Below are 16467 nucleotides of genomic sequence, written 5' to 3'. Positions count from 1 at the left end.
TATGCTGCAATCGGTCTTCCAAATACAAAACCGATGCTATTGCGTGATGAAAGCAAAGCTTGATTGAAAAGAGATCAAAGATATAGCCTTGAAGATGTTGGTGGAAAGTCCCAGGACCAGTCACATAATGCTGTTTTGGTAGATAGACTTCCTCGCCCACCACTGAATCTACCCTCTACACACATCGTCAATCTCTTCTAGCCTACCGTACCAATATAAAACTCTATGCATTGAGGTTGAGAGGGGAGACACAAGTGAAGGATGTCAGCTGGTCTGTGGTAAATGCGTCGATCATACCTGGAAGTTTAGAATCGGGTTCCACGGCTCTAAAGGATGAATAGAGTTCGACGTACCAGTGACAGCGGCATACATTCCCAGACCACACATCGATAGTGACGCGAGGAAATAGAGAACATGCCAGATGTTGATGCCAACTTGGAACATGCCGCCCGTAAAGAATCCACGAATATGTCTCTGAATGGCGCTATCCTCCCGCATGACTCGACCCGTGCTCGGATCGAATCCTTCACCTTGTCGAATGGCATTTTTTTGAACATCGAAGCTCAGTGCAAAGAGAGGCGGGAAGCTATAGGTAAGATTGAGGAGCAAGGATGCTGAAATGACCGAAACAAAGCCCATGTAATCGGGAATGGCAGCTGCGATGACAAAAGCGATGATCCACCAGATGGGACACAGAGTGGCATACATGATCTTGCCAACTCGGGTGGTGAGAGGGGGCGCTTTAAAGATATCCAGGAAAATATTATTGTAGACAACCTTGATACCGATGTTTCCGTAGAGGCCACCGGCAATGAGAGCACCGATCAATGTGATCATATTTCCAGCCGTCTGCCATCCATAGGCGCTCACTCCCTGGTAGCTTGGGTTATAGCTATACTGCCCCTGAAGGTAGTAGATGACGCAGCCATAAATCAGGTACACGCTGTAAATAAAAAATTGGGCACCCCACATAGCTTTAATGAAGTCACGAGGTCGCCTCATTTCAGCCAAGAACTCCACAAAGAGCTGGACACCGGCATAAGCTAAGACGCCCGAGAGCATTCCATTCAGAGCGCCAATCAGACCGTCAGGCGGGATATTGTTGTAGTGAATAATAGGAGGGTAGTTACCCTGGGCATCGGGGAGGATAGAAGTCCTGTTCACAGCACTACCAGCAGATCCAAGTATAGCGACGGCGTAGTTAGGGGGGGTGTTTGCCATAATACCCATAGTCATAAGGATAACAAAAATATTCAGCCAGACTGCAAGGTTTGCCACCCAGCCATAGGCCCGTAGGGTACGAATCTGCGATATCACAAAACCAGCGCAAGCGAAAATCACAGGACAAACCGCATAGCATAGCTTGAACTTGGAAATCTGGGAGATATTCTGCCCAAATTGAATCGTGACTTGACCGGTAATAAGCAGGAGCCCAAGGCCTTGGCAAAAGTTGGTAATATAGCGTCCGTATCGGCCGACCGTTCTGAACGCCAGGTCACCATAGTTCTTGGCTGGGAACTCATAGGAATCAACACCAAGAAAGACACGGTAGACGAGATAGCCAGAGTAGCCAGCCATCAAGCCAAACACTGTATAGAAAGCGACACCTAAGTTTATGTAGTTAGCTTCAAGGCCTGACCAAAGATACATCACAATCACACACCTGGTCCCCATCCCAAAGTTCCCATGGTATAGCCCGAGCCGTAAGGTCCCAAAATGTCTGTGGTGATGAGGAAAAAGCCTATACAGATTGTTAGTAAACATGGTTGCCATGGCTTATGCCTTGGTTAAAATAAGTCCTTGAAAGGAACTCACAAGCACCAGCGGAGGCAGACCTAAAGGCCCGACTTGCGTTTGTCCACTCCTCATCGGTGATCTGCAACCGCTTCTCCGGGTTTCGGAAGTCTGCCTCGGTCAGGGTTGTGGACGGGATGTGATCCTGGACGTCCGTCTGAGAGGCCTTCTGAAAGAGCTTTCGAACATTGGAATGAGGTGCCGTCAACCCCAGTTCCTCTTCTCTGGTTTTGTTTGCGTAAAAGTGATATTCCTCGAAGGCTACATTAGGATCATAAGGCTCGCGAGCTTGGGGCTTGATTAAGGAGCTGTAGGCTACTTCACGGGCATCAGCCGCTTGCCCCAGCCGCATCTTCTCCTCCATGACCAAAATGTAGGTTGCGGTGAGAGTGAATTAATGCAATAAGGAGGCAAAAAAGTGCGGATGGCTGGCCTTAAGTGTGAAATACCGGAAGTGCGGATATTGTGCTTATCTCCCTGTTCTCATCCGTCTCTAGACGCGTAAGTACCCCCTAGTTGAGGTTACATTGGAACCCTGGAGTACCATATACCAAGCAATGACAAGCTTCTCTCGGACTGTGCTCGGACAGAACGCCCCGCCTTGGTGGAGGGATAATCTGACACTTGATTGGTGAGGCTGTCTCCCCGCAGCCAGTGTCCACTTCAACCTGAATTCTTAATCGTTGATTGAAGCCTACCAGTTAAAATTGACGAGACTAGCGGGGAAAGAAAGATAAGGGACATTTGACACTCGAAATTTGGGGAATTTGGTTCGCATCTGGGGCAAAATTGTGATCTGATGAGAAATATAATTACCTCGAGATGAGTATGGTATCCCTTGAGTTGAGAAGCAAACAGATTGTCTGAAGCAGCGCAAGGATGTGCATTTCCTACGATCGAGTTGTGGATAATTGGTATCCATTGAGGGAACTTCTTTATTTTTAATTTCGATCTTGATAGGTATAGTTATGCTATATAGTCGTCGGAAAGTCTGTGTTCGGCTGGGTACTATGTTGTACCATGTCTTTGGAAGAGCGACAATTTGGGTGGCGCCAACATAGAAGCAAATGATGAGTAGTGTAATAAATCCTAAGTACATTATCGACGTACCTGTCACACAATAGAGGATCCTCACTCCAGTGCATGATGGCTTTTGGGGATCACAACAGAGACAATGAATATATAGTTTTCGAGTCATGCATGATAACGATGTTCAACCAATTCAATTTACATTTGCCGAGGGCTCACAAGCCTGTGCTGATCCCCGTGGCCCGGGGGCATTTGACCGTTGACGGCCCACATGGACGTCAAGCCAGTCGCATTCCAGCCTCCCAGCCCCCCGCGGAACTTGCACTTACAATCATCCCCATCCCAGTTTCAAAGACATATCGTCACTCATCACAGTGTATTTGATTCTTTTCGGAAACAATATCGAATTACCATGGCCAAGTGAGTACTTTGTCTTCAATCTACAGGCCTTGCCTCTTGAAATCTGGAGTAACATCTCTGCAGTCACCCATTACACCCAGCCGCCGTTCACTGGCCAATCGCACTGATCAGTACAGCTTTTGGAGTTGACTTATTGAATGCTTTCCATGCATATATCCCAGCAGCTGCACTCAGTTATCTCCCTGAATCCACCGAGCTTACTATCATTTCATACTATGCTCTGTCCGCTGGCCTTCTGAGTGGAGTTGGCGCTGTCGTGACGGGCGTTGTCTCGGCCGGCCGAATGGTGATGAAGCAGGGTAGTATTCTTGAAGCAGACAAGAAAACCCTGAGACCCAAGTTCAAGACATTGTTTGCTCACGCTGCTTTGAATGACCTCGCTCTTTTGACTGGAGCAGGATACTGGTGGGTGCGCCGACAGTCGGGTGGTCCCGTGTACGTGCCTGAGGGTCGATTGCTTGGGCTGGGCGGCGCTCTGGTCGCGATTCAGCTATTCGCTGCTAGCCTTGGTGGTACCTTGGTATATGGCTACGGTGCTGGTATCGGGCGCGCCAGGCCGAAGGGCAAAGCGCAATAAGGTGGTTAATTCGCTGTCCCCTTAGTGGCTAAAACTTCTCGGGAATCCTGACAGACGATGCGAACAGGTGCCATCAACCTAGCAATACCAAGCATTCACTCAGACTTAGCTCACATAATTGTGGGCTACATAAGCCAGTGCTATCAGATATGAAAGTTCATTGCTTCTGATTGTATAACCGGAGGTAAAGAGTCATTTCGGTATATGTATAATTAAAAAGCTGCAACACTAAACTTATCGCGAAAATAATACCTAACTCCGCTGGGTCAACCCCCTTCCGAGGTTATTTAAAGGGATGGAGGATTACTCCTATAGGCTATTCTTTAACGACAAAGGTATAATTAGGTTTTATGTCTTGAAAAAAGGACTCTTAGACATAATAAATGTCGTAGGTCGCTTCCTATACCAAGATTTGATCACCAAGCGAAAATTTAGCGATATGGTTTTATCCTTAGGGAAGAGGACCAGAAAGCGCTGTTAACCTCGCTAATAGAGTGTTTAATTAGCATATAGTGGAAAGAACAATGGCTGGCCAACTGTCGGGCAACCCGTTTCTTCAACCAAGCAACCAAGCGTCTGATTTCTGCAAGCGTTGCTGAAGAATGGGGAACTCCCGCATATCGGTCATTAGACCATGGCGAGTTTTTATGGCAAAGAAGAGGCGAATAATGATCATTTTTGTCCCCGAAGTCACTGGTCCTCGGATTTTAATTGCACTCGCTAAACTGTCGGTGCTAAGCGAATCGGGCATCGGGTTTCAAATAAAGACCGACGATGGAAGGGTTTGAGGAGTCATAACCGGATCAGTTGCGTTATACCACGTTAGTAAGATTTTGGCCACTGGAATGGCCGACCGAGCGTTTGTTGTCATATCACCATCTGATCCAGATTGCAATTAGAGGAGCATTTGCTGAGCCGCACGAGTAGTTCAGTACCATTTCAGTTGAAACTGGCATGGAAGCATGGCCAAGTGTGGTTGTTTAATGATAGATTGACAAATATGAGGGCAGCAGGGGCCCATCCTAAGGAGACGCTGGACCAAGGTGTCATGAATTCGGCACTAGTGTGGTGTTCTGGTTGTTAGGACAAACTGGATATGCGCGGCCATGACTTCAGCTTTTTGATACCCACCAATAAGGAAGCTAGGTAGCTACCTGGAAGAGCGCGGTTGACTCTATACACTTCCTTCTCCCTTGATGATCTGGCAGTAGTTGTCTAAGAATTCTCAAGCCTGATGCAATTTACATAAAAATTTCTAGCCGGGTTTCATTCTTGAACTTCAAGGGAGTCCAGTGATGTCAACCAGGCCGATAACAGGGCGACAGGCCTTTGACATGTGCTGCCGAAGAGGCCTCAACACGGGCCTTTTCTACTCCGCAGAAGGAAGAACACATTCGTTCAGGCTCTCGCGACTATATTGTGGGGATGTCGCTAGTAGTAGCCACAGAGTGAGGGTACTTCGCGGTGATCTATTCTACCGAAGCGACGTCATGTTAATTATGAGCCTACGGCAGCACCTCTCCTTTAGAAGAAGGATGGTGCCCAAAATACTGTCCAGCAAGTCATCTACCGTTGAAGGCCGTTGCGCTCTACCACTTCCAAAGGCCAAGACTATTTGAAGAAGTGTTGTATACGCCATTGACACTAGTATCCCCTGGCTCCACTTTGATCAACAAGATGTAACCCTGCTGCATGTCAAGAGTTCAGGGCATTTATACTCCGCGTTTGTTCCCTTGGCTGTTTTGAATCCTCTGGACTCTGCTTTACTCCATCTCCTTCCCCATTTCTCACCTGGTAATGATTTAGTTGCCATTTGCATCAATATGCAGTTCACTCTCATCACCGCTCCATCATTTCTAGCGGTACTCAGCACACTTCTAGCAAACGTACTAGCTCAAGATGCTGAGGGTTGGTATAAGGCCCATCCAGGCATGTCACGTATTAGCCTGGTGAACCAAAATACGCACCAAATCGTCGATGAATACAATCGTACACGATTCTTCCATGGAACCAATGTCGTTATGAAAGAACCACCATGGTATCGGCCACTGGAGTGGGTTCCAGGTGTTTCGTCATTTGGCGAGCAAGATGTCCAAAATATGCATGACTTGGGTTTGAACATCGTTCGGTTGGGTCACAGCTGGGCCGGCGCAGAACCCGTGCGGGGGTCGTACAACCAGACTTTCCTTGATATCATGAAGGAGCAGACCAAAATGGCCGAGGAACATGGCATCTACGTTCTGGTAGACGTGCATCAGGACTGCCTGGCACAGCAGTTTTGCGGCCATGGCGTGCCTGACGTAAGTAGACACAAGGCCATTGTGAGACACTTTGATACTGACACGGCTTTATAGTGGTTTGTCAAGGAGAACTGGGTACCGAGTAGTGAGATGTACCCGTTTCCTCTTAAGCTGACACCATTCCCCGTGGATGGGAATGGCTTCCCATCCCCGCAGTCGCTTTGCGGTACAGTTGACTGGTCTCTGAGTTATACCTCAGTTGCGATAGGAAATGCATTTGGCCGACTATACAACAATTATGACGGGCTTGGTGATGCCTTTGCCGCCTACTGGAAAAAGCTGGCATCAGGCTATGCCGATACGACCAACGTAGTCGGCTATAACTTGTTAAATGAGCCATGGGTAGGTGACACCTGGGCTGATCCGACATTACTTGTGCCAGGCGTTGCCGACCACAAGGCCATGGAAGGGCTTTGGGACCGTGCGGTGGAGCAGATTCGTAAGGTGGACAATACTACGCTCATTTGGTTTGAAGGAGCCACCCTGGACGTTCTTTCAGGTTTCAACAATGTCCCCCTTGGAGACGGCTCGAAGTCGGTGCAGTCATTCCACTACTACAGCCCGCCACAGCTGGGCTCTATTTCCACCACGCTCAACAACCGCCAAAAGGACAGCGAGCGCCTGAAGACCGCTGGCGTGTTGACCGAGCTCACGTTCTGGATGGGCGATGATAAGCAGATGCAGGGCCTAACAGAGGCCATGACAGCAACCGACGCAAATATGGTTTCATGGATTGGCTGGGCGTACGAGAACCTGTACGATGGCACGTCTGGTCAACCATATCCTCAACTGGCGAAGCATTACAGCCGTGCGTATCCAGCTGCAATTGCTGGTACTCCCATCAGCTTCAGCTTTTCTGAGGATACGACTACCTTTAAGCTGCAGTTCAAGGCGGATCCTGATATTGACGCGCCCACCGAAATCATTCTGCCTGCTTCCACCTTTCCCAGCGGATATAATGTCCAAGTCTCCCCCGAGGGCAGTTTGGTGCAGTACACTCTCGACAAACGGACACTTGCGTTGTTCACATCCTCCAGTATCAAAAGCACTACCGACATCTCCGTCATAATTTCAAGTAAATAGGTCTAACTGTATGCAACTTCCAATATCGGGGCTTATAGCTGCAAATGTGAATCCGTCAACTTGACTGTCTCCACAGGCTACCTCTGTTTCAAGTAGGACTTCTGCTTCTCGTCATCATCACCCTCGGCATGAGATGCCCGCAGCTCGAGAATGCTATACACATGGCATGCAAAGCATCCCACGGGTGCATACAGCTGTGCGTGCGGTACAATACGGTAAAGTCGCGGTCGCTGCACTTCCATTCCGTGTTGCGCTAACCGGGGCCCTTCGATGGTCTTCATTGCGCTCCCGCAGCAGAGTACGATAAAAGGTTCGTGCTAGCGTAGCTACATCGAGCCATCCTTGTCGTCGAGGCTACGATGGAATTAGTATGGGGTGAAGTCATTACACAGGAGATATCTCGGGTATTTCGCGAAGACCTTGATCGTGTCCCGTAGCGAGTACTAGATATCTGACTCGTGAGGTCTTAGGCCTGTCAGACCTGATCATTGGGGAGGGGATCTAGGGAGGCTAACCAATCTAGCTCGAAGTGGCTTGAGATGGCCTCGCCAAAGACTCCTTACGTCGGGTGCCGTGTATATGGAGGCTGGCTGGGGCGGATGATAAGCGCCAGTTGCTCAAAACCCATAATTGGCCAGTTATCGACCGCTTTAATAGTCGCCTTTGCCCTGATGCCTTCTTCTTTAGGCCAGAGAGACGCTGTTACTGTAGTACCACCTGAGGCCTGATTTTTACTAAGGCCGCCCGGCTAAATAATTACTTGACCATCCCCTTCCTTCTCTTTTATCTTGTCTTTTATCTTGTCTCTTATCCTCTCTTTTATCTTCTGTAGGTTATATAAATTCTGCTGGACCTTCTACCTTAGAAAATTGGGTTCGAGCAATTAGCGCTTATCGTCTACCTCAGGGCTGGCTTGTATATCCAACATTTGTGGTGCCCGTTAACGACGGGCATAGCTGAAACGCGAGGTGATCGTCCTTGAGGTGGGTCTCCTGGAGACCTTTATTATGTATGAGCACTGGCCTGTACAAGTCTAGGCTTAGATTCGGGGTATGCTAGTGAGAAAAGATGCAAGGAATCCCCCGCCCTGCACAACGCGTACACTGCTGCAAGTAGGTGCCTTTAGCTTTTGCCTAGACGCAGACATTGCAGACCTTTTGCCGCGTGGGACGTTCCTCGAGGCCGTGGTGTCGATGCCGATTCTGGGGTAGCAAGTAGTCCCGTCTAGATTGTCAGTATTAGCTGTTTATTTTTCCTCTTGCTTGGAAATGCAACGCGCTCGGGCAGGACCACGTACGCCGTTGATAAGCTTTCAAGCAAGACGCGCAGACATGTCTGCTGGTATGTGTCAGCGGCCATGTGGATTTGCTGTTGATTGATCATAAATTGACTAGGATCATCATAATGAGTGGGATGAGTGTAGTTTTTGTCGAGTAGTACGGACGGGAATTTGGGTGAACTTTAGTGGAGATGACCTCAAGTTATCGCTTACTGCACATATACGAAAGTGAGCTCTCCCTAGTAGGAGGGGTTCCATAGCAGGAAGAAAGATAGCCTATCTCGAAATACGTTGAATAGCATCATGCTTAATTGACACGGGGAGACACTTGATTCCCAAATTAACCTGCATAATGTCACGTCACCGCCTTTCCCCCGAGCTGCGGGTGTAAACAAGATTTGCCTAGCAACAAGTGGATACGATCATAAGCTTATCAACATCATACGAGGGACAGAAATCGAGGATCAGAGTCGTGGCTAGATATTAACATAGATTAAAAATGATGTAGCCAAAGAAAAAGACTGAGCCACCACAGCAATTGTTCTCCACTTTCCTTCGTCATTCCCATTCCATTCTTTCGGGTCTGATCTCGCATCTTTGATCCCTGGTGTGGCTGTGCTCAGCCACACTTGCGGTGACTCCGGGAATCAATTTACTGTATTTAGTTAGCTACTGGACCAGGTTTTCTCACAAAATTCAATAGTGCGATCGGGGCTCGCGAGGGATCCATCAACTATTCGGTTAGATTGGGCCCGAGATTGGGCTGTTTAGACTCGATTAGGGGTCGATCATCGCCACCCGCCTTGATTGCATGAGCCACGGAGTTCGCCTGCGACTTTTTTTTGCTTTTCTATTGACTGGTTGAATGTTAATGGAAGAGATCGTGATACTATTTGGCTACGGAGTTATACTCCCACTTCCCGTGCGGAGTAGGCCATGTGCAACTTGAGGAAATTCCACCATGACGGTACTTGCAATTGAGTTTTGGAGCTGAGATTCCCAGGGCAACGCTAAAACAATTACAATCAGGTCCAGTAGGATATCCACACCTTTCCTCTGTAAAGTGGCATAATAATAAATCATTCCATGTTGTTAGCAATACTATGGAGTAGTACTCCCGCGATACTTCTCAACCCCGCATCCTATGATCCTGCATGATTCAACCAGTTCTCCTGTGATTATACTCGTCACGTCCCAAGGGCCAAGATCCCTGAAAAGATAGGAAATCCCAAACTCAAATAATAATAATAATAATGATAATTACAACCCCTGTGCCCTCCCCCAAAGAGACTCCACTCTGGCCCTGGCTCCATCGGACGGGCCTATCAAATCGACGAAGATCAACTCCACCAACCACAACTTCAAGTCGATCCCTCCCTAATCGAGAATTCAGATCTCGGGGCTTCTCCAGGGCTTGATGCCTATCCTTGATGATCCCTGCAACCTAGTGACTTCATGATGAACTTGGTTGCTGCCTCCAGCCACGTTGGCTAGGAAGCGATGATGCAGTTCCTGCACAACACTGCAGAGTGCAGAGACGGGATTTTGGCCAACAAGATTGCTAGGACGACCAACGAGACCAACCAGAGGTGAAAGAGTGCAGGAGATTCCAAAAAAAAGCAAACGCCTCCAGTCAACAACTCCACTCAGCCCATCCCCGTGTGGCTTGAGTGTTTGGAGGTTGGGATGTTCGTTTTGCTTGTCCGTAGTTTCCTGCCAAACTAGGACTCGTGCTAGTGTCTTTTGGTGGTCCACTCGTAAGCTTCTTAGGAAGAGAAAGTGAAAAAAAGGATACTTGCAGATCGAATTTGTTTGGTTTCCTGGTTCTTGCCTCGTACCAAACCTTCGCTTTGCCCCTCTCCTTCTTCCCCTGGACGGGTTTTATAAAAGACTCTTTGCCGAACCCAGGAGTACTCTGTTTTCTCCTCCATCCCTTCACTTCTCGCTTCCCTGTCCATCTTTCCCTTGATACCCCATACTTACACACATTCTAATCACCTCCTCAACCATCATCATCACAATGAAGTCCTTCTCGAACGTCGCTCTTGCCCTGCTGGCTGCCACCAGCATGGTCGCTGCTGAGATGTCCGCCTCGGACTGCGCGGTATGTGATACCTCTCATTAGTGATGAATTCAAGAAACCTGGCGAGTCAATACTAACTTCTGATGGTCGGGCAGCAAATGTGCATCAGTAACATGAACGCCAAGGCCTCCGAGCTGGGCTGCACCTCTGGTGACACCGCCTGTCTGTGCAAGAGCCAGGACTACGAGTATGGTATTCGCGACTGCACCACCGAGGCCTGCCCCAGCGACGATGCCGCCACCGTTGTCCAGATGGCCCTTGCTTCGTGCCCTAGTATGTCCCCCCGGTGTCTCATTCCTGGCTAGGAAGAATCATATCGTTGACCATAATTCCTGCAGGCGGTTCTACCTCTAGCTCGAGCTCGAGCTCCAGCTCCAGCTCCAGCTCCGGCTCTGGCTCGAGCGCTTCCGGTTCGGCTTCAGGCTCGGGGTCGGAGACCTCGACTGGCTCCGGGAGTGAGAGCACTGGCACTCAGTCTAGTGACTCGACCACCACTGGCACTTCTGGCTCGGACTCGGGATCAGCCACTACCACTGGCTCGGGCAGCGAGAGCACTGGTACTGGCAGCGAGACTACCGGAACAGGCAGCGATGCCACCGGTACCAACTCCAATGGCAGCGGCACCGCTACCGTAAGTCCTCGACTCTCGTGATCATTCATTCACCCTGCTAATCATGAATATAGGCCACTGGGACTGATGCTACCGGCACCGGCGCGACCGGTACTGGCGCAACCGCCACTACCATGATCACCACAGCTAGCGGCTCCGAGGCTTCTTCCACTGGTACCAACTCGGGCTCGGGCTCTAGCGAGACTGGTTCTGGATCTGGATCGGAGAGCACTGGCTCTGGCTCTTCTGGCTCGAGCACTGCTACTTCGTCTATCAGCACTGGTGCGGCTCACCCCATGGCGACTGTCGGTACTGGCGCGGTCGGCGCTTTGGGTCTGGCTGCCCTGTTCGTTCTGTAAGATGTCTGGCGTTGGCCGTTCGAAACTCGAGTATCATGGTCTCGAGGGACGATCTGTGTATTTTCCCCCTGTGGTTTATAAACCACTGTCACTATCCCACGAAGTACGTTTGCTGTAATGTCGATTTAATGAAGTCATGCTCCACCCAGGCACGTGCCGGGGCTTACTCGCATGTGATTCTTCTCTTGTAGAGTATTCCAACTTGACTATTATGCGCGACTCTGGCTTATAGTTTCAAGTCATAGACTTTCTATGTACTCTGTAGTATAATTAAGTCAGACATCACCCTTGTCGAGGCCCAAGCACTTCCTTATTCCCGCCGGAAAAGTGGCAGTCCCAGCAGTCACTTTCCCGTTCACCCGGATCGGCGCCCTCCGATGGGCACAGAATCCCACGGACATACCCTCTTGAAGAAAAAAAAAAGCATCATTCACACCATCTTCAACAATACATTCCTGTATCACTATAAACCCTTTGACTATTTAACTCTCCTCGGTGTCAGCCCATCCTCGGTGGACCAACGGCCACCCGGTTTCTCCGCGTCCGAGCCGAGGCTCATTGTCACTTGTCCGGGGAAGAAACTCCCCCAAATTCGAACTGAACCGCCGTTCGGCTTCGGTCCGCTATCGTTAAGCCGATCAACTTGCTCTAAAACTTGCATTTACTCTTCTCACTTTTCTCCTTCCAATCCTCCATCTTTCTTCCTCCTACTCTCTTCCCTCTCCTCTCCTCTCCTCTCCTTTCCTCTCCTCCTCCGGTCGCACTCTCCTCCTCCACCCCACTCGACCGCCCGCCCGCAATCATGTCGACCTCCGCCTCCTCCCCACAAGAACTCCGGGATGAGATCAAGGTTCTCGATGTCAAGCCCGTGAATCAGACTATCCAGCAGATTCGCTCGCTCGCCGCGGGTGCTGCCGGTGGTCTCTGTGCCGTCGTCGTGGGACATCCCTTCGACTTGGTCAAGGTGCGCCTGCAGACCGCCGAGAAGGGCGTTTATGCGGGTGCAATGGATGTCGTGCGGAAGACGGTTGCCCGTGAGGGTTTGGCTCGGGTAGGTATCCCTTTGGGATCCTCAAATGGTGGAATTGGATCGTTGGGCTAATCGGCGCATGCGAACAGGGTCTGTACGCGGGTGTGTCTGCCCCGCTAGTTGGTGTCACTCCGATGTGTAAGTCTTTCCCACAGCTTCAATGGCCTCGTATATGATGTGCGATCGTTCAATAAGATCTATGAGCTAACCGAAACCTCTGGGTAGTTGCTGTCAGCTTCTGGGTATGTTTTTGACCGTTGGGTCTACATGACCAAGTCAAAGTCCGCGGTGTTTTATCTAACGCGTCCATGTAGGGTTACGACGTTGGCAAGAGCCTGGTCGAAAAGGCCTCCGTTGTTCCAGTGGTAAACGGCACCCCCCAGTTCTCTATCGCTCAAATCTCCGCCGCGGGTTTCTTCTCCGCCATCCCCATGACCCTGATTACCGCCCCCTTCGAGCGCGTCAAGGTCCTCCTTCAGATCCAGGGTCAGAACCCGCCCCCGCCGGGCCAGAAGCCCAAGTACTCCGGCGGTGTGGACGTTGTTCGCCAGCTGTACAAGGAGGGTGGTATCCGCAGTGTCTTCCGTGGCAGCGCCATGACGCTAGCCCGTGATGGTCCCGGATCGGCGGCCTACTTCGCCGCGTACGAGTACATCAAGCGGTCTTTGACTCCCAAGGATGCCAATGGAAATGTCACCGGCGAGCTGTCCCTGACGGCGGTTGTCGCTGCGGGTGGTGCCGCCGGTATTGCCATGTGGATTCCCGTTTTCCCCGTCGACACGATCAAGTCCCGTCTGCAGAGTGCACCGGGTAAGCCGACTATTGGCGGCACCGTCCGGGCCGTGTATGCCAGCGGTGGTTTCAAGGCCTTCTTCCCTGGTTTCGGTCCTGCGCTGGCTCGTGCCGTGCCTGCTAACGCGGCTACTTTGTAAGTTCTACGTCTCTTGCCATGCCACGTGCGAACCGAAGTTAATCTTTTCTCTCGCTAGCTTGGGTGTCGAGCTCGCGCACAAGTTCATGAAGAAGATGTTCGACTAAACTAGTCTTCTCCATGTTATATTGAGTGTATATATTCCCATTTTCTGCCCTTTTCTTTTAAAGTGTTCTTTGCAGCGTTGGTTCTCGTCTATCTGTGAATAGACCCTTGATGAATGGTCCGATCGACTTGCATGGGAACCCTTTCCGGACGTGATTTTGAGCCGGTTTAGAGATACATCGATTCCATACCCCATTTTTCGGTTCGTTGATTTCTTGGTTCGAGCTTTTTTATTTTGTATAGACCGGGTGCTTTTTGCACCGGATGTATTACATCAATGAACTTTCGGATTTTTTGTCGCATCTTTTGGTCTCTTAGAATAGTCAAGTCGTCTGTATTGGTAGTATATTATTCAGACGTGATATTATTGATTGTTTGATTGATTACGCTTGCTAAACAGGATATTATGTGCCCTCTACAAGGAAATTTACTTCAATTCCCTCTCGATTCCCCCGGGTCTGTCCGTAACCGAACATACGGTCTCTGCTCTTCAAGCTCTTGTCTTCTAAACCAATGACCATGAAACCCATAGGGAACACGCTGTGGAAGTAAGATCTTCGCAATAACAGTTGTCATATCTCGTGCATCGATAATCCATAGCTCACTCCTGGCACCCTCCGTAGCATCTCCATCTGTATCGAGTTGAGATTCATCAAACATCAAAGTTAAGAGATACCCATCATCTTCCGCCTTCGAGTTGTCTCGCGGGACAAATTGAGGTTCTTGTGCGTGCCACCCCTCCGGGGCTTGGAATATCTTGATTGGATCTTCCGGATCGTCGCTGGACATTATCGCTTGTATAGTTCTCTTGTCAACACAGCCATCGATGGATTCGATGTCCTCATCCTTCCCCTGCTTGATCAATGTCTGGATATCCATTTTAACGAGACAATCCACCTTCATAGGTTCACCCGTTTCAGCGCCGAATATCGCGAGCCGCGAGGAACAGCCGTAAATGAATTTCGGACCCGTGCTCGAGGGGGTTGCTGGAACGATTGGCATCTCAAAGGGAATAGCGGATAAACCCCATTGATGCGCGATAATATTCTCCTTCGTGTTTGAGAGAAGGAATCGGTAATAATAGACTTTGCTATCACACTCTTCTTTCTCCACCGGCTCGATAGCACCCATGGAGTAAAGCATATTACCATTCGTATACCGACAAACAACCATATTCACGGCTTGAACATGGGAATCATTCAAGTGGCTTTGCTCGAGCTCATCCCACGTACTAGCTGTATGAAAAATGAAACACGTCTCCGTCTCAAACCATCGGACTTGCTCGGGGTGGCGTCGGGGGAAAATGCCAAATCGCGATGGTGAGGTTCGGTCGTAGTGGACTATTGGTCTTCTGCGGAGCATGTTTGTCGGATCGAGGGTCATTGGGAGGTCGAGGATGATCGTGTGAGTTGGGGAAACGCCAAAGTCGTGCATTAGTTTTGGGATTGATACACCTGGGACTGGGGAGTGTAATGGAGGTTCTTGAGTTTTAGTTGTTGATTTGGGGATGAGAGAGTACCACACGAATGGTGGTAGGAAGGATGATTGGAAGGATATGAGATCACCGGAGACTGGATCGACGTGAGGCTGTTCATAGATTGTTAGTGGGTATCTTCTTTGCATGTTTAATTTAACTGCTGACGACTTACATGAGCCGTTGTCCAATCTTTTAGGAAGCCAAAGGCTCCAGTACAGCCAAAGCCATCCTTATCTGATTGCGAAACTTTGTCTTCATTGACAGCTGAGTATCCATTAAACCAACCAACAGTATCCAAACTGGGTAGTTGAACTCTCATCGGCGGCCCCGTTTGACACGTTGCTAAGGCTCGTTTATCATGGTAGAGGATAGCCGTATTCGCAACACTAATTTTCCGAATCTTATGCTTGCCGGCACCGAGGAAACTCCACGCTACGAGAGCCAAAAATCGGCAAAGTTTGAAAAATGTCGAGAGTGTAGACCTCCATGGATGAGTCAACGTTGCGACGCTCGGTAGTATAGGCAATTCTAGGCTAGGCATCGATTTGGCCCCGAGATAAACGTCGGTCAAAATGTACCGATTAACGAAACACGGCTCAACTTCTTTTGTTTGATTATTGAGTCGGAACCAGACGCCGCTCAGCATACCGTCGCCATCGAACATGTGGACGTCTTCTGATGGATGGTCACCGAAGCTCGGGTTTCCGCCATTCCGAACGTATTGACCACCATGGAGCTCGGGAGGGATAGTTCCGGAGTATGTGCATGGGGTTATTGGGAATTGCCGATGGATGGGTGCGAAATTTCCACTTTGACATCTTGGATATTGTTAGTTTGTCTGTCGACTTGTTTCTATAGTGAAAAAGAGCACTGTACCGATGTTTTGACTTTGTGGAAGTCTTGAGTGCTTCACTTGTTTCGGTCATCGTCTCCGTTTAACTCCAATCTGTATCTTAGAGGCCTCTGCTAACATATCAAGTCGATGGGCACTGCCTTACACACTGCTGGAACTTGTCTCTTACATGGGACGTTCAGACGATGCTAGAAGCGATGACGTCACATACGGTGGTGGCTGAGTTTAAGCAGCTTCACGAGTATCAGACTGTCATCCCTAGTGAGTGTTATCGGTCTCAAGTAGGGAATCGAAAGAAATGTACTTTATTGTAGAGTCGGGTGACCTAACTACCCCTGGAGTGGGCTACCAAGTAATCTAAGCGAGGGACTGTCTAGACCATGGGTGGCAGTGAACGTGGCCTTTGCATTTGATACTACCAGACTCGGCGGTTTACAGGCGGGATTAAAGCCATGGACGATATTTCTTTGTTCGTGGCTGCCTGGAGCTCGGGCAATAACCGGTCGCTCAGCTTCTAGCTAGCAGCCAACTTCCAGA

The 16467-nt window shown here is 49.5% G+C and overlaps 7 protein-coding genes across 7 annotated transcripts; 4 read left to right on the top strand and 3 right to left on the bottom strand.

Annotated features, from left to right (window-relative positions):
* Nucleotides 1-223: 223 nt before the first annotated feature.
* On the bottom strand, nucleotides 224-2158 carry N7496_002139 (uncharacterized protein; the record flags this gene model as incomplete). Its single annotated transcript, XM_056695070.1, has 4 exons — nucleotides 224-297; nucleotides 354-1607; nucleotides 1664-1741; nucleotides 1816-2158. 4 exons carry the CDS (start codon nucleotides 2156-2158, stop codon nucleotides 224-226), a joined length of 1749 nt encoding a protein of 582 aa, XP_056557282.1.
* Nucleotides 2159-3235: 1077 nt separating this feature from the next.
* Nucleotides 3236-3820, top strand: N7496_002138 (uncharacterized protein; the record flags this gene model as incomplete). Its single annotated transcript, XM_056695069.1, has 2 exons — nucleotides 3236-3243; nucleotides 3307-3820. 2 exons carry the CDS (start codon nucleotides 3236-3238, stop codon nucleotides 3818-3820), a joined length of 522 nt encoding a protein of 173 aa, XP_056557281.1.
* Nucleotides 3821-5643: 1823 nt separating this feature from the next.
* On the top strand, nucleotides 5644-7203 carry N7496_002137 (putative endoglycoceramidase; the record flags this gene model as incomplete). Its single annotated transcript, XM_056695068.1, has 2 exons — nucleotides 5644-6120; nucleotides 6175-7203. The coding sequence occupies 2 exons, from the start codon at nucleotides 5644-5646 to the stop codon at nucleotides 7201-7203; spliced, it is 1506 nt and encodes a 501-aa protein (XP_056557280.1).
* A 77-nt stretch (nucleotides 7204-7280) lies between these two features.
* Nucleotides 7281-7484, bottom strand: N7496_002136 (uncharacterized protein; the record flags this gene model as incomplete). Its single annotated transcript, XM_056695067.1, has 1 exon — nucleotides 7281-7484. One exon carries the CDS (start codon nucleotides 7482-7484, stop codon nucleotides 7281-7283), a length of 204 nt encoding a protein of 67 aa, XP_056557279.1.
* Nucleotides 7485-10502: 3018 nt separating this feature from the next.
* N7496_002135 (CFEM domain-containing protein) lies at nucleotides 10503-11534 on the top strand (the record flags this gene model as incomplete). The annotated part of the gene is made up of 4 exons (XM_056695066.1): nucleotides 10503-10586; nucleotides 10661-10838; nucleotides 10904-11196; nucleotides 11250-11534. The coding sequence occupies 4 exons, from the start codon at nucleotides 10503-10505 to the stop codon at nucleotides 11532-11534; spliced, it is 840 nt and encodes a 279-aa protein (XP_056557278.1).
* An 802-nt stretch (nucleotides 11535-12336) lies between these two features.
* Nucleotides 12337-13602, top strand: N7496_002134 (carnitine:acyl carnitine antiporter; the record flags this gene model as incomplete). The annotated part of the gene is made up of 5 exons (XM_056695065.1): nucleotides 12337-12585; nucleotides 12654-12702; nucleotides 12790-12806; nucleotides 12879-13492; nucleotides 13554-13602. 5 exons carry the CDS (start codon nucleotides 12337-12339, stop codon nucleotides 13600-13602), a joined length of 978 nt encoding a protein of 325 aa, XP_056557277.1.
* A 430-nt stretch (nucleotides 13603-14032) lies between these two features.
* Nucleotides 14033-15894, bottom strand: N7496_002133 (carotenoid oxygenase family protein; the record flags this gene model as incomplete). Its single annotated transcript, XM_056695064.1, has 2 exons — nucleotides 14033-15187; nucleotides 15250-15894. Coding segments are annotated over 2 exons (1800 nt in total), but the record flags the coding sequence as incomplete, so codon positions are not given.
* Between the last annotated feature and the right edge of the window lie 573 nt (nucleotides 15895-16467).

This window comes from Penicillium cataractarum (assembly GCF_028827025.1).
Source record: "Penicillium cataractarum strain IBT 29864 chromosome Unknown utg000002l, whole genome shotgun sequence".
NCBI lineage: Eukaryota > Fungi > Ascomycota > Eurotiomycetes > Eurotiales > Aspergillaceae > Penicillium > Penicillium cataractarum.
The sequence above is the reverse complement of the archived record's forward strand: the minus strand, read 5'-3'. Positions and strand labels throughout refer to the sequence as shown.